At 48.2% G+C, this 11,973-nt stretch overlaps 1 protein-coding gene across 1 annotated transcript in view; it reads right to left on the bottom strand.

Moving 5' to 3' along the window:
- The window catches only part of arhgef19 (Rho guanine nucleotide exchange factor (GEF) 19), a 103,667-nt gene that overhangs the window by 30,271 nt on the left and 61,423 nt on the right, over nucleotides 1–11,973 (bottom strand). Inside the window, exons 3-5 of the mRNA XM_080215165.1 lie at nucleotides 11,371–11,814; nucleotides 2,731–2,863; nucleotides 1,763–1,836 (exon numbers count right to left, since the gene is read on the bottom strand). Of these exons, the coding sequence (XP_080071291.1) occupies nucleotides 1,763–1,836; nucleotides 2,731–2,863; nucleotides 11,371–11,814 (651 nt within the window). The remainder of the gene's footprint in view (nucleotides 1–1,762; nucleotides 1,837–2,730; nucleotides 2,864–11,370; nucleotides 11,815–11,973) is intronic.

Below are 11,973 nucleotides of genomic sequence, written 5' to 3'. Positions count from 1 at the left end.
GAAGCAAGGCTAATTGGTCAAAGTTGTACCAGGAAAAGGTACGGGGCCCTGGGTATTGTCCTTTGAATTGAATCACACTTTGACTTCTTTGCTTTACATCACTTGTGATTGTCCACTTTGCAAGGTTCATCTCTGAATGATTGTGAACCCCGGACCCCTCCCGATGGGTCAGTCAGCTACGCTGCCCGGTGTAACTGCCCCTCAGCCCCGCCCTATCCCCGTAACCTCATATATTTATCCTGCTAGTCCCCCTAACTCAAAGGGGCAATTTACTGTGGCCAATCCATCTAACCCGCACATCTTTGGACTGTGGGAGGAAACCGGAGCACCCGGAGGAAACCCACACAAACACGGGGAGAATGTGCAAACTCCACACAGACAGTGACCCAAGCCGGGAATCGAACCCGGGTCCCTGGCGCTGTGAGGCAGCAGTGGTACCCACTGTGCTACCATGTTGCCCATAGAAGTGTGTGGGAGCACATAATTGGACACAAATTTTCTCCACTCCACGAGGAGAGAGATTTTCATTTACACAGCTCCTTTCTCAACCACTGTTCGGGTTAAACTGCTTTATCGTCTATGAAACAGTTTTGAAGTGTAATCACTGTCGTAATGTATGAATTATAAGATCATAAGAAATTGGAATGGGAGTATCCTGCTTGGCTCCTCGAGCCTGCACCATTCAGTAGGACTATGGCTGATTCAACATGACTCATGTCCATTTTGTGGCCATGTTGCACACAGCAAGATCCCAAGGACAGTAATGTAGTAATGACTGTATAATAACTCCAGGAGTCAGCTATGAAGGAACAGTGCTTTTATTGCACAAATGAAAATAAACAGAAACCAAAAGCCTGTGGTGAACACAACAGGTCCCAAACAGGACTAAAAGGTTAATGGACCCTCTCAGGGTCTTGCTCTATACAGGGCTCACTATTTGAGCTCCACCTGGTGGGCAATTCTCAGTCCTCAATGAGCCCAACTGGGAGGTCAATTAATGATTCCCAACGTAGATCATGGGGGTTATCAAAGACAGAATAGTCTGGACGGCATGGTGGCACAGTGGTTAGCACTGCTGCCTCACAGTGTCAGAGATCTGGGTTCGATTCCTGGCTTGGGTCACTGTCTGTGTGGAGTTTGCACATTCTCCCCATGTCTGCATGGCTTTACCCCGGGTGCTCCGGTTTCCTCCCACATTCCAAAGATATGCGGGCTGGGTGCGCATATTAAATTGCCCCTTAGTGTCCCAGGATGTGTAGGTTATGGGGATTGGGAGGGTAAATGTGTGGGGTTACAGGGAGAAAGCCTGGGAGGATTGTTGTCGGTGCAGGAACAATGGGCTGAATAGCCTCTTTCTGCGCTGTAGGGTTTCTATTATTCTGTGTTTTGTGATGTTGATTAAGAGATAAATGTATCAGGCCAGGGCTAGGGTGACAGTGCAGCACTCCTTCAGCACTGCACTGTACTGGAACATCAGCCTTGGCTTTTGTACTCAAGTCCTGGAGTGGGTATCGAACCTACAACTTCAGACTCAGGCAAAAGTGCCATCAGCTGAATGTCTACCTTGCCAACTCATCCCACATGGAGCATGATGACTTTGTCAATGGACGACATGGGCACCAGAGGCACTGAAACAGAACAATTCATCGGCTGAAGAGGAGGAAACAGGATTGGGCGAGACGTGGAAAATCTCGGGGTGCCCATGGGATCTTTACACAGCATGACTGAGGCCGTTCTGGTGAGAGAGCAGTGAATTACTCACAGTCCAGCAGAAACCTGGAGTGTCTCTTCTCATTCAGCTGTTTTGCATTCAGTTCCCCTTCTGATCCCACTCGCCTGAGCAACAGAAACAGAAACAGATCCAGGTCATATCATCCCCTCTCCAAACACAGCCTATTGCTTAGAAATATTTACCGTCCAGGATTTCAGATATTGTGAATCTGTATAATCAACGTGTCTGTTGTTAACATTAACCATGGGAGGGCAAATGAGTTTTTGCATTAGTGAGTGTGCATGAGTGTTTACGAGAGATAATGCAAGGATGTGTTTATTGTGGGTGTGTGCGCAACTATATATATGATTGAGTGAAAATGAGTAAGTAATTATGTGTGTGTATATGTGTGTGTGTGTAGATGTATGTGCATTTGTGTGTGTGCATGTATGTGCATATACATGTATGTGTGTGTGCGTATGTGTGTGTGCATGCATGTGTGCGCGCGCATGTGTATGTGTGAAAATCCACCTGTGTGCGCATGCACATGCGTTTGAATCCATGTGGTGCACGCATGTATGTGCGTGTGTGAGTCTGCATATGTGTGCACATACGTGTGCATGCATACGTGTGCGTACGTGTGTGTGCCCATGTGAGTCCACATGTGTGCATATGAACGTGCACGTGTAAGAGTGCATGTGTGTGCATGTGCATGTGAGTATTCATGTGTCAGTGTGAGCATGCATGTGTGTAAGTCCACATGTGTGTGAATTTGTGTGTGTATATGTGCACATGTGCATATGTGTGAGTGCGAGTGCATGTGCACGTACGTATGCATGTGTGTGCCTGTTAATCAGTGATTAACCACAAAACGGACAAGCCCAAACGATGAGCATGCCTGTATCACAGAGTGATATCTCAGTGTGCCAGCCCCAGGTGGGAATGGAGAATCCAATCCTGGGAGTTCATGTCTGTTCTGAGTCCCAGACGCAGGTGTAGAAACTACAGTCAGATGTTACCTTGGAAGTGTGCTTGATCTCCAAACACTCGGGGGAGGACTGTCAAAGATCAGGCCATCTCTCTGTGGTTTCGGAGATACATTACTATTGATCGAGATGAGAGACTTACTCTTCTGCTTTGTGCTCCGTCTATCTGTGAACAAGAAGAGGAATGGTGAGATACCCGGGCCATCCTGCCCCACTGGGAGGGAGGAATGGCATTGCACACCCTCAGGATACAGAGCAGAGACTGTAATGTAACTGCGAATCGACAAATATCAGACACTGCCACACCCTCCCAGACAGTGTCCCAGAGACACTGAAAGCAGCTGTGTGTGTGTGAGGGAGTTTCTCCAGCCATTCCACAAGCTGCTGTGACTTCCAACCAGTTTACAACACCAACTCACATTGCTATCGTACATTTAACACAGTAAAGGACCCGCAGGGCAAATCTTGTCAAACAAGAGGAGATTTTCAAACAGGTGATCCAAAGCTTGTTCAAAGAGGTCAGATTTCAGAAGGAAAGCAAAGCAGAAGAAGGGAGGGAAATCGAAGACTCAAAGCCTGCGGTGAGGAACCTCGCTGAGAATAAAGAGTCAAAGCCCCGAGGGCTGAGAAGGACAGAACGTGAAGCATTTCCACGGCAGCGAGCAAGGAAGATACAAAGCAAAAAGAAAACCATTGTAAGTGCTGGAAATCTTAAATGGAAACTGAAAATAACCACCGGGGCACACCAATATTGAAAAAAGAAAAGTATTTAGTGAATGCTTCTGGCATTTTGGAAGGACACAAGGAGGACATTGGGAAAACTACGGAGACTTCCCTGGTCCAGTTGGGATATTTTTCTCAGCATGGAGTCCCAGCAGAAGATGGGGCAAACTAGAAACAGAGACACAAAGCAGGAAGCAATTCCAACCCCAGACAGAACTGCTGATGTTCACAGTGTAGGGGGATCACAACTGCACCATCTTTGTTTAACTTCATTCATGGGGACGTGGGTGTGGCTGGCTAGTCAGCTTTTATTACCCATTCCCAGTTGCCCCAGGGCAGTTGAGTGTCAACCACATTGCTGTGTCCCTGGAGTCACATATAGGCCAGACTGGGTAAGGACAGCAGATTTCCTTCCCTAAAAGACATTAGTGAACCAGATGATTATTTCTGACAATGGTTTCATGGTCATCAGTAAATTCTGAATTCCAGATATTTTTTATTGAATTCAAATTCCACCATTTGCTGTGGTGGGATTCGAACCCAGGTCCCAGAACATTAGCTGAGTTGCTGGATTAATAGTCCAACGATAATACCATTAGGCCACTGCCTCCCTCTCTCATCGCAGCCATCTCTTTGCTAAGCAAATACAAATTTATATCCACCGCCACACACTTTGCTGTTTCTTCCTCTCCTCCAAATACATTCCATTAAAAATGATGCCATGTTCACAGCTTCAGTTCTTCCCTGTGGTAAAGCTCCTCATGCTCTCTGATATCTGTATAATTACATTTCCCCCAGCCCCTTTCCTCAGATTAAATGAACAATTTCTCATCAATGACTTCCCAACCAGACACATCGCCCCATCAACCCGTCCCCCGTCAAACACTTCCCTCCGTCAAACACTTCACCCCGTCAAACCCCTTCCCCATCAACCCATTAAGTCCTTCCCCGCATCAAACCCTTCCCCGCATCAAACCCATCCCCGCATCAAACCCTTCCCCGCATCAAACCCTTCCCCGCATCAAACCCATCCCCGCATCAAACCCATCCCCGCATCAAACCCATCCCCGCATCAAACCCATCCCCGCATCAAACCCATCCCCGCATCAAACCCTTCCCCACATCAAACCCTTCCCCGCATCAAACCCATCCCCCATCAAGCCCTTCCCCGCATCAAACCCTTCCCCGCATCAAACCCATCCCCCATCAAGCCCTTCCCCGCATCAAACCCTTCCCCGCATCAAACCCTTCCCCGCATCAAACCCATCCCCCATCAAGCCCTTCCCCGCATCAAACCCTTCCCCGCATCAAACCCATCCCCCATCAAACCCTTCCCCGCATCAAACCCTTCCCCGCATCAAACCCATCCCCGCATCAAACCCTTCCCCGCATCAAACCCTTCCCCGCATCAAACGCATTCCCCGCATCAAACCCATCCCCCATCAAACCCTTCCCCGCATCAAACCCTTCCCCGCATCAAACCCATCCCCGCATCAAACCCTTCCCCGCATCAAACCCTTCCCCGCATCAAACCCATCCCCGCATCAAACCCATCCCCCCATCAAACCCTTCCCCGCATCAAACCCTTCCCCGCATCAAACCCATCCCCGCATCAAACCCATCCCCGCATCAAACCCATCCCCGCATCAAACCCATCCCCGCATCAAACCCTTCCCCGCATCAAACCCATCCCCCCATCAAACCCTTCCCCGCATCAAACCCTTCCCCGCATCAAACCCATCCCCGCATCAAACCCTTCCCCGCATCAAACCCATCCCCGCATCAAACCCATTCCCCGCATCAAACCCTTCCCCGCATCAAACCCTTCCCCGCATCAAACCCATCCCCGCATCAAACCCTTCCCCGCATCAAACCCTTCCCCGCATCAAACCCATCCCCCATCAAACCCTTCCCCGCATCAAACCCATTCCCCGCATCAAACCCATTCCCCGCATCAAACCCTTCCCCGCATCAAACCCATCCCCGCATCAAACCCTTCCCCGCATCAAACCCATCCCCGCATCAAACCCATCCCCGCATCAAACCCATCCCCGCATCAAACCCATCCCCCATCAAACCCATCCCCCATCAAACCCATCCCCCATCAAACCCATCCCCCATCAAACCCATCCCTGCATCAAACTCATCACCCCATCAAACCCATCCCCCATCAAACCCTTCCCCCATTAGACCCTGCCTCCCATCAAATGCTTCATTCTATCAAACCTATTCTGCCATCAGCCCCATCCTCCCCCAAACTCTTCCCCCATCAAATCCTTCTGACCCATCAAACCCTTCCCCACATCAAACCCTTCCCCACATCAAACACTGCCCCCCATCAAACCCTTCCCCACATCAAACACTGCACCCCATCAAACCCTTCCCCCCATCAAACCCTTCCCCCCATCAAACACTGCCCCCCATCAAACCCTTCCCCCCATCAAACACTGCCCCCTATCAAACCCTTCCCCCTATCAAACCCTTCCCCCCATCAAACACTTCCCCACATCAAACACTGCCCCCTATCAAACCCTTCCCCCCATCAAACACTTCCCCACATCAAACACTGCCCCCTATCAAACCCTTCCCCCCATCAAACACTTCCCCACATCAAACACTGCCCCCTATCAAACCCTTCCCCCTATCAAACACTTCCCCACATCAAACACTGCCCCCTATCAAACCCTTCCCCCTATCAAACCCTTCCCCCCATCAAACACTGCCCCCTATCAAACCCTTCCCCCTATCAAACCCTTCCCCCCATCAAACACTTCCCCACATCAAACACTGCCCCCTATCAAACCCTTCCCCCTATCAAACACTTCCCCACATCAAACACTGCCCCCTATCAAACCCTTCCCCCCATCAAACACTTCCCCACATCAAACACTGCCCCCCATCAAACCCTTCCCCCCATCAAACCCTTCCCCACATCAAACACTGCCCCCCATCAAACCCTTCCCCCCATCAAACACTTCCCTCCATCAAACCCTTCCCCACATCAAACACTGCCCCCCATCAAACCTTTCCCCCCAGCAAACCCTTCCCCACATCAAACACTGCCCCCTATCAAACACTTCCCCCCATCAAACCTTTCCCCCCATCAAACCTTTCCCCCCATCAAACACTGTCCCCCATCAAACACTGCCCCCCATCAAACACTGCCCCCCATCAAACCCTTCCCCACATCAAACACTTCCCCCCATCAAACACTCCCCACATCATTCAGTTCCTTCCATCAAGTCCTTCCCCCTCTCAAACCCTTCATCAGTTTCAAGCCCCTATCCAATGTTTTCTTAGCCGTTTTTGTTCCCATGGAAATAGCCCCAGTATGGCAAATCTCTCTTCCTATCCAGAGCTTCCCATCGCTGACATTACCCTGTTAAATCCAACATAAATGCTATGTTTGATTTACAATGGGAAGCTCGACATACATCCTGTGTTCCTACCATTGACTGCTACAAACCATTATTCCCATATGTATAAATCTGAAGTGTAGCGTAAGCCTGCCCCAACACATTCATTATTACTACACTTACAACCCCAGGACTCTGGTTTAATTTACTCTTGGAATGTGAGCCTTTCTGGTTAGGCCAGTATTTATTGCCCATCTGTAATTGCCCTTGGTGGTGCTTTTTCTGAACCATTGCAATGCAGGTGTTGTAGGTGCACCCACAGTGCTGTTAGGGAGTGCATTCCAGGATTTTGACCCAGTGACAGTGAAAGGGGTAGTGATATATTTCCAAGATAGGAACTGGTAGGTGCTGGTCTTCCCATATATCTGCTGCCCTTGTCTTTCTAAGTGGTAGTGGTGACAGGTTTGGAAGGTGCTATCAAAGGAGCCTCGGTGAGTTGCTGCAACGCATCTTGTAGGTAGTGCACATTGATGCCACTGTGAGCCGGTGGGTGGAGGGAGTGTATACTGAAGGGGAAGGATGTGGTGACAATCAAGCAGGCTGTTTTGTCCTGGATGGTGTCGAGCTTCTTGAGGGTATCTGGGGCTGTACGCATCCAGGTAGGGACTATTCCATTACACTCCCGATTTGAGCCTTGTCGCTGCTGGACAGGCCTGGGGATGTTAGGATGCTTAATTGCCCTGGAGAACATGGTAGTGGACTGTCTTCTCGATCTGCTCCAGTCCAGGTAATATAGAAACATAGAAGATAAGAGCAGAAGGAGGCCATTCGGCCCCTCGAGCCTGCTCCACCATTCATCATGGCTGATTGTCCAATTCAATAGCCCAATCCTGCTTTCTCCCCATAACCTTTGATCCTATTTGCCCCAAGTGCTATATCCAGCCATCTCCTGAATACATTCAATGTTTTGGCATTAACTACTCCCTGTGGTAATGAATTCCACAAGCTCACCACTCTTTGGGTGAAGAAATGTCTCCTCACCCCTATCCTAAATGGTCTACCCTGAATCCTCAGACTGTGACCCCTGGTTCTGAACTCCCCACCATTCTCCCTGCGTCTACCCTGTCTAGTCCTGTTAGAATTTTATACGTCTCTATGAGATTATACGTCTCATTCGTCTGAACTCCAGCGAAAAAGTCCTAACCTAGTCAATCTCTCACACATCAATCGCGCCATCCCCTGAATCAGCCCAGTAAACCTTCGCTGCACCTCCTCGAGAGCAAGAACATCCTTCCTCAGAAAGGGGGACCAAAACTGCTCGCAATACTCTAGGTGTGGCCTCACCAAGGCTCTGTTTAATTGCAACAACACAAGGTGGTTTAGGTTCACCCACCATGTCTTTTTCTGTAGCAATTTGATTTAACTGGGTTGCTTACTGTACCATTTAGTAAGAATCAACCAGAATGCTGTGGATCTGGAATCACAAGTAGACCACACTGGGTAACTTTCCTTCCCTGAAGATATTCGCAAATCAACTGGGTTTTTACAAGAATCTGGTAGTTCCATGATCATTTATTTCAGATTTATTCACTGAATTTAAATTTCCCCCAATTGTCATGCCTCCAGAGCATCAAGTTTTTTGAAGTTTATTTATTAGTGTCACTGCAATTAAGTTACTGTGAAAATCCCCTAGTTGCCACCACGCCGGTGCCTGTTCGGGTACACTGAGGGAGAACTTAGCATGGCCAATGCACCTAACCCACACATCTTTCGTACTGTGGGGGGAAACCGGAGCACCCAGAGGAAATACATGCAGATACGGGGAGAACATGCAGACTCCGCACAGACAGTTTCTCAAGCCGGGAATCGAACCTGGGTCCCTGGCACTATGAGGCAGCAATGCCAACCACTGTGCCAATGTGCCGTCCCAGGAAACCAGAGTTAGTTTTAAGGGATTTATATTTGTATGAGTAAACATTGAAAATAAGGTATAATTTTAGGTAGGTTTAACTTAATGTTCCTGCGCTTGCAAGGAAGCTGTAATTAGCTGTGAGGCTGAGTGAACGATGTTTGTCTGTGTGTATATACGTGTTTCATTTCAATATCCAGCTGAGATTCTGTTATGGTTCAGAGCTTCAGACTCTTGTTAATTGCCTAGGAACCTGTGAGAGGAGCTATAGCTTCCGTCTGTTTTAAAATCTGTTTATAGAAATCTCTGAGTAGAAAAAACTACTTAATTGAGACCTGAAGTGAAATAGGATGGGCCTCTCAGGTCTGCTTGAAGCTGGAACATTAAAATGGAGTAATCAAGCCAGGGCTAGTGTCCCACAGAGAAAACAAGAAGGGAATTAGTAGAAGGTACAGAGATCCACAGAGCTATAACAAGAAGATTTCAGAACATCTAAAACTTAGTGATCAGAGACTACTGGAGAACAGACAAAGGGAAGAAGAAACTGATTGGTGAGATATACTGGAAAAAGGTTTTCTAAAAGTAATTCTAATGGGTGAAACATTTTATTACCATCTATAGACAAACTGTAGTGTAATGACAGGGAACTCAAAAGTGGTGTAACCATATAAGTGTTAAAGCAGTGGATTCACTGTTAGAAGTGGAGTGGGAGAACGAAGAACACAGAACAAAGAACAGGAACAGGCCCTTCGGCCCTCCAAACCTCTACTGATCAAGCCTGCAAGTTCTGTTCAACCAAGCCTGCTGGAAAAGACGAACCTGACTACAAATCACCGATAATATCTCAACAGGGACAGTGGAGCCAGCAACAAAGTTATAGAGTCATAGAGTTTTACAGCAGGGGCAGCACTGTGGCACAGTGGTTAGCACTCTTGCCACACAGCGCGAAGGACTTGTGTTCAATTCCCGGCTTGGGGCACTGTCTGTGTGGTGTCAGCACATTCTCCCCGTGACTGCATGGCTTTCCTCAGGGTGCTCCGGTTACTTCCCACACTCCAAAGATGTGGGGGTTAGGTGGATTGGCCATGCTAAATTGCCCCTTAGTGTCAGAAGGATTAGCTAGGGTAAATACATGAGGTCATGGGGATAGGGCCGGGGTGGGATTGTGGTTGGTGCAGATTTGATGGGCCGAACGGCCTTCTTCTGCACTGTATGGTTTCTATGACGAATTGAGAATGGGACAGGAGAAAGATTGGTAACTATTACAAACAGTCGTTTGTTTATAATGTAATAGAAAAGACTAGGGCGGATTGGAATCTGGACCCAGTTTTTAACAGTGGTTCTTCACATGAGGAAACACCTGCCCAAGAACAAGTACTTCTAGTTAACTTGTTTAACCAAACTGTGGCACTAGCTGGAAATTTCTTTCTAACACCAATGGGCAGGAATAACACCAAAGAAAAATGATTTGATTTTAGAATCATTCTTTAGCAGAATGGAGCCAGGTATTGTAGAATTCCTATAGCGCAGAGGGGGGCCATTCAACCCATTAAGTCTGCACTGACCCACATTTTTTTATCTTACTCAGACAGTGACTCAAGTCAGGAATTGAACCAGGGTCCCTGGCACTGTGAGGCAGCAGTGCTAACCATTGTGCCATCGTGCTGCCCACTGCACATGTACCCAGGTTTAACAGACGGACACAGGGTAAAATGAAAGCAAATTAGCTAACGAGCCATGACCAAAGTCAGAATTATCAAAAGCTTACAACACAGAAAGAGGCCACTTGGCCCATCATGTCTGTGTTGGCCCAGCAGCTAGCCATCCAGACTAATATAGTATATTAGCCTAATCTCACTTTCTAGCATTTGGTTGGAGTAAACCAGAATTATTTTTACACGTTTAAGGAAAATCATTCTCAGGATAGTAAAGATGTTTAAACCGTAGAATTTCTACAGTGCAGAAAGAGACCTTTCAGCCCATCGCGTCTGCACCAACCACAATCCCACCCAGACCCTATCCCCGTAACTCCACATGCTTAGCCTGCTAACCCTCCGTCAGGGTGATGCCCAATCCACCTAACCAGCACATCTATGGGAGGAAACTGGAGCAGGTGCAAACTCTGCACAGACAGTGACCCAAGCTGGGAATCGAACCCAGGTCCCTGACGCTGTGAGGCAACAGTGCTAACCACTGTGCCACCGTGCCGCCCTCTATTCAAGCAATGGGAATTGAGAATGTCTGGATAGTGGTGACAGAATGCCATCTATTCTATTCTGTTTTCCAGTGCAGAGGAGGAGGCGGTGGTCTAGCAGTATTATCACTAGACTATTAGTCCAGAAACTCAGATAATGTTCCAGGGACCCAGGTTCGAATCCCGCCATGGCAGCTGGTGCACTTTGAATTCAACTTTTAAAAACCTGGAATTCAGAATTTATTGATGACCGTAAGGTGATTGTCAATTGTCGGAAAAACCCATCTGATTCACTAATGCCCTTTAGGGAAGGAAATCTGCTGTCTTTAGCTGGTCTGGCCTACAGAGTCACAGCAATGCAGTTGATTCTCAAACTGCTCCCATGCAACCAGGGATGGGCAATAAATGCTGGCCAAAGAGCGACATTCATGTCCCACGAAGGGATAAGGAATAAAGCCATTTGAGTTTCCAGTTTTGTGATTGATGCTTACCTTCGAGGGAGAAGGTGGGTATCTTCTCTCGAGGTGTGGATCTTCCCGACAGGGATTTGCTGAGCTTCAGAGCCTGAGCGACCTTCTTCTGGGAGACATAGAGTCTGTTTATCAGTTCCGACGCTGAGAAGCGCCGTTTCTCTTGCTCGATGCAGCTGGCGATACTTGGTGGCATCTGACTCAAACTGTCCGAGGCGGTTAAGTGATGTGGAATCTCCGGGTCTGGCTCCAGCCCAGGCAGCGAATCTGACGGGAGTTCGTCGGAGGCAGAGTCATCCAAAGGTTCAGCGTCCTCCTCCAGTGAGAAGCTGTTGTTAAGGAAATCATTGTCCTTCAAGTCACTGTCAAACAGGGTCCCGGAAAACATGGACTCACAGTCCAGGCTCCCACTGCTGAAGGACTCATCACTCGGACAGTCTGTGGAGTAAACTCGCACTTTTCTCCCTGGGGGAAAAATAACAAGGTTTGGTCAGCAAACAGAATATAACATGGAGGCTTCAACCCAGATACTAAATGTACTCGAGGAATTTGGAAGCAATCATCTGGGAAGTTGTAATATCCATGTCTGGGTGGATTTGTAACTTCAACCTACATCCTTGGACA

The sequence above is a fragment of the Carcharhinus amblyrhynchos genome, chromosome 30, assembly GCF_965287045.1.
Source record: "Carcharhinus amblyrhynchos chromosome 30, sCarAmb.v2.hapA, whole genome shotgun sequence".
Lineage (NCBI taxonomy): Eukaryota > Metazoa > Chordata > Chondrichthyes > Carcharhiniformes > Carcharhinidae > Carcharhinus > Carcharhinus amblyrhynchos.
Note: the sequence above shows the minus strand (reverse complement) of the source record. Positions and strands in the feature narration are given on the sequence as shown.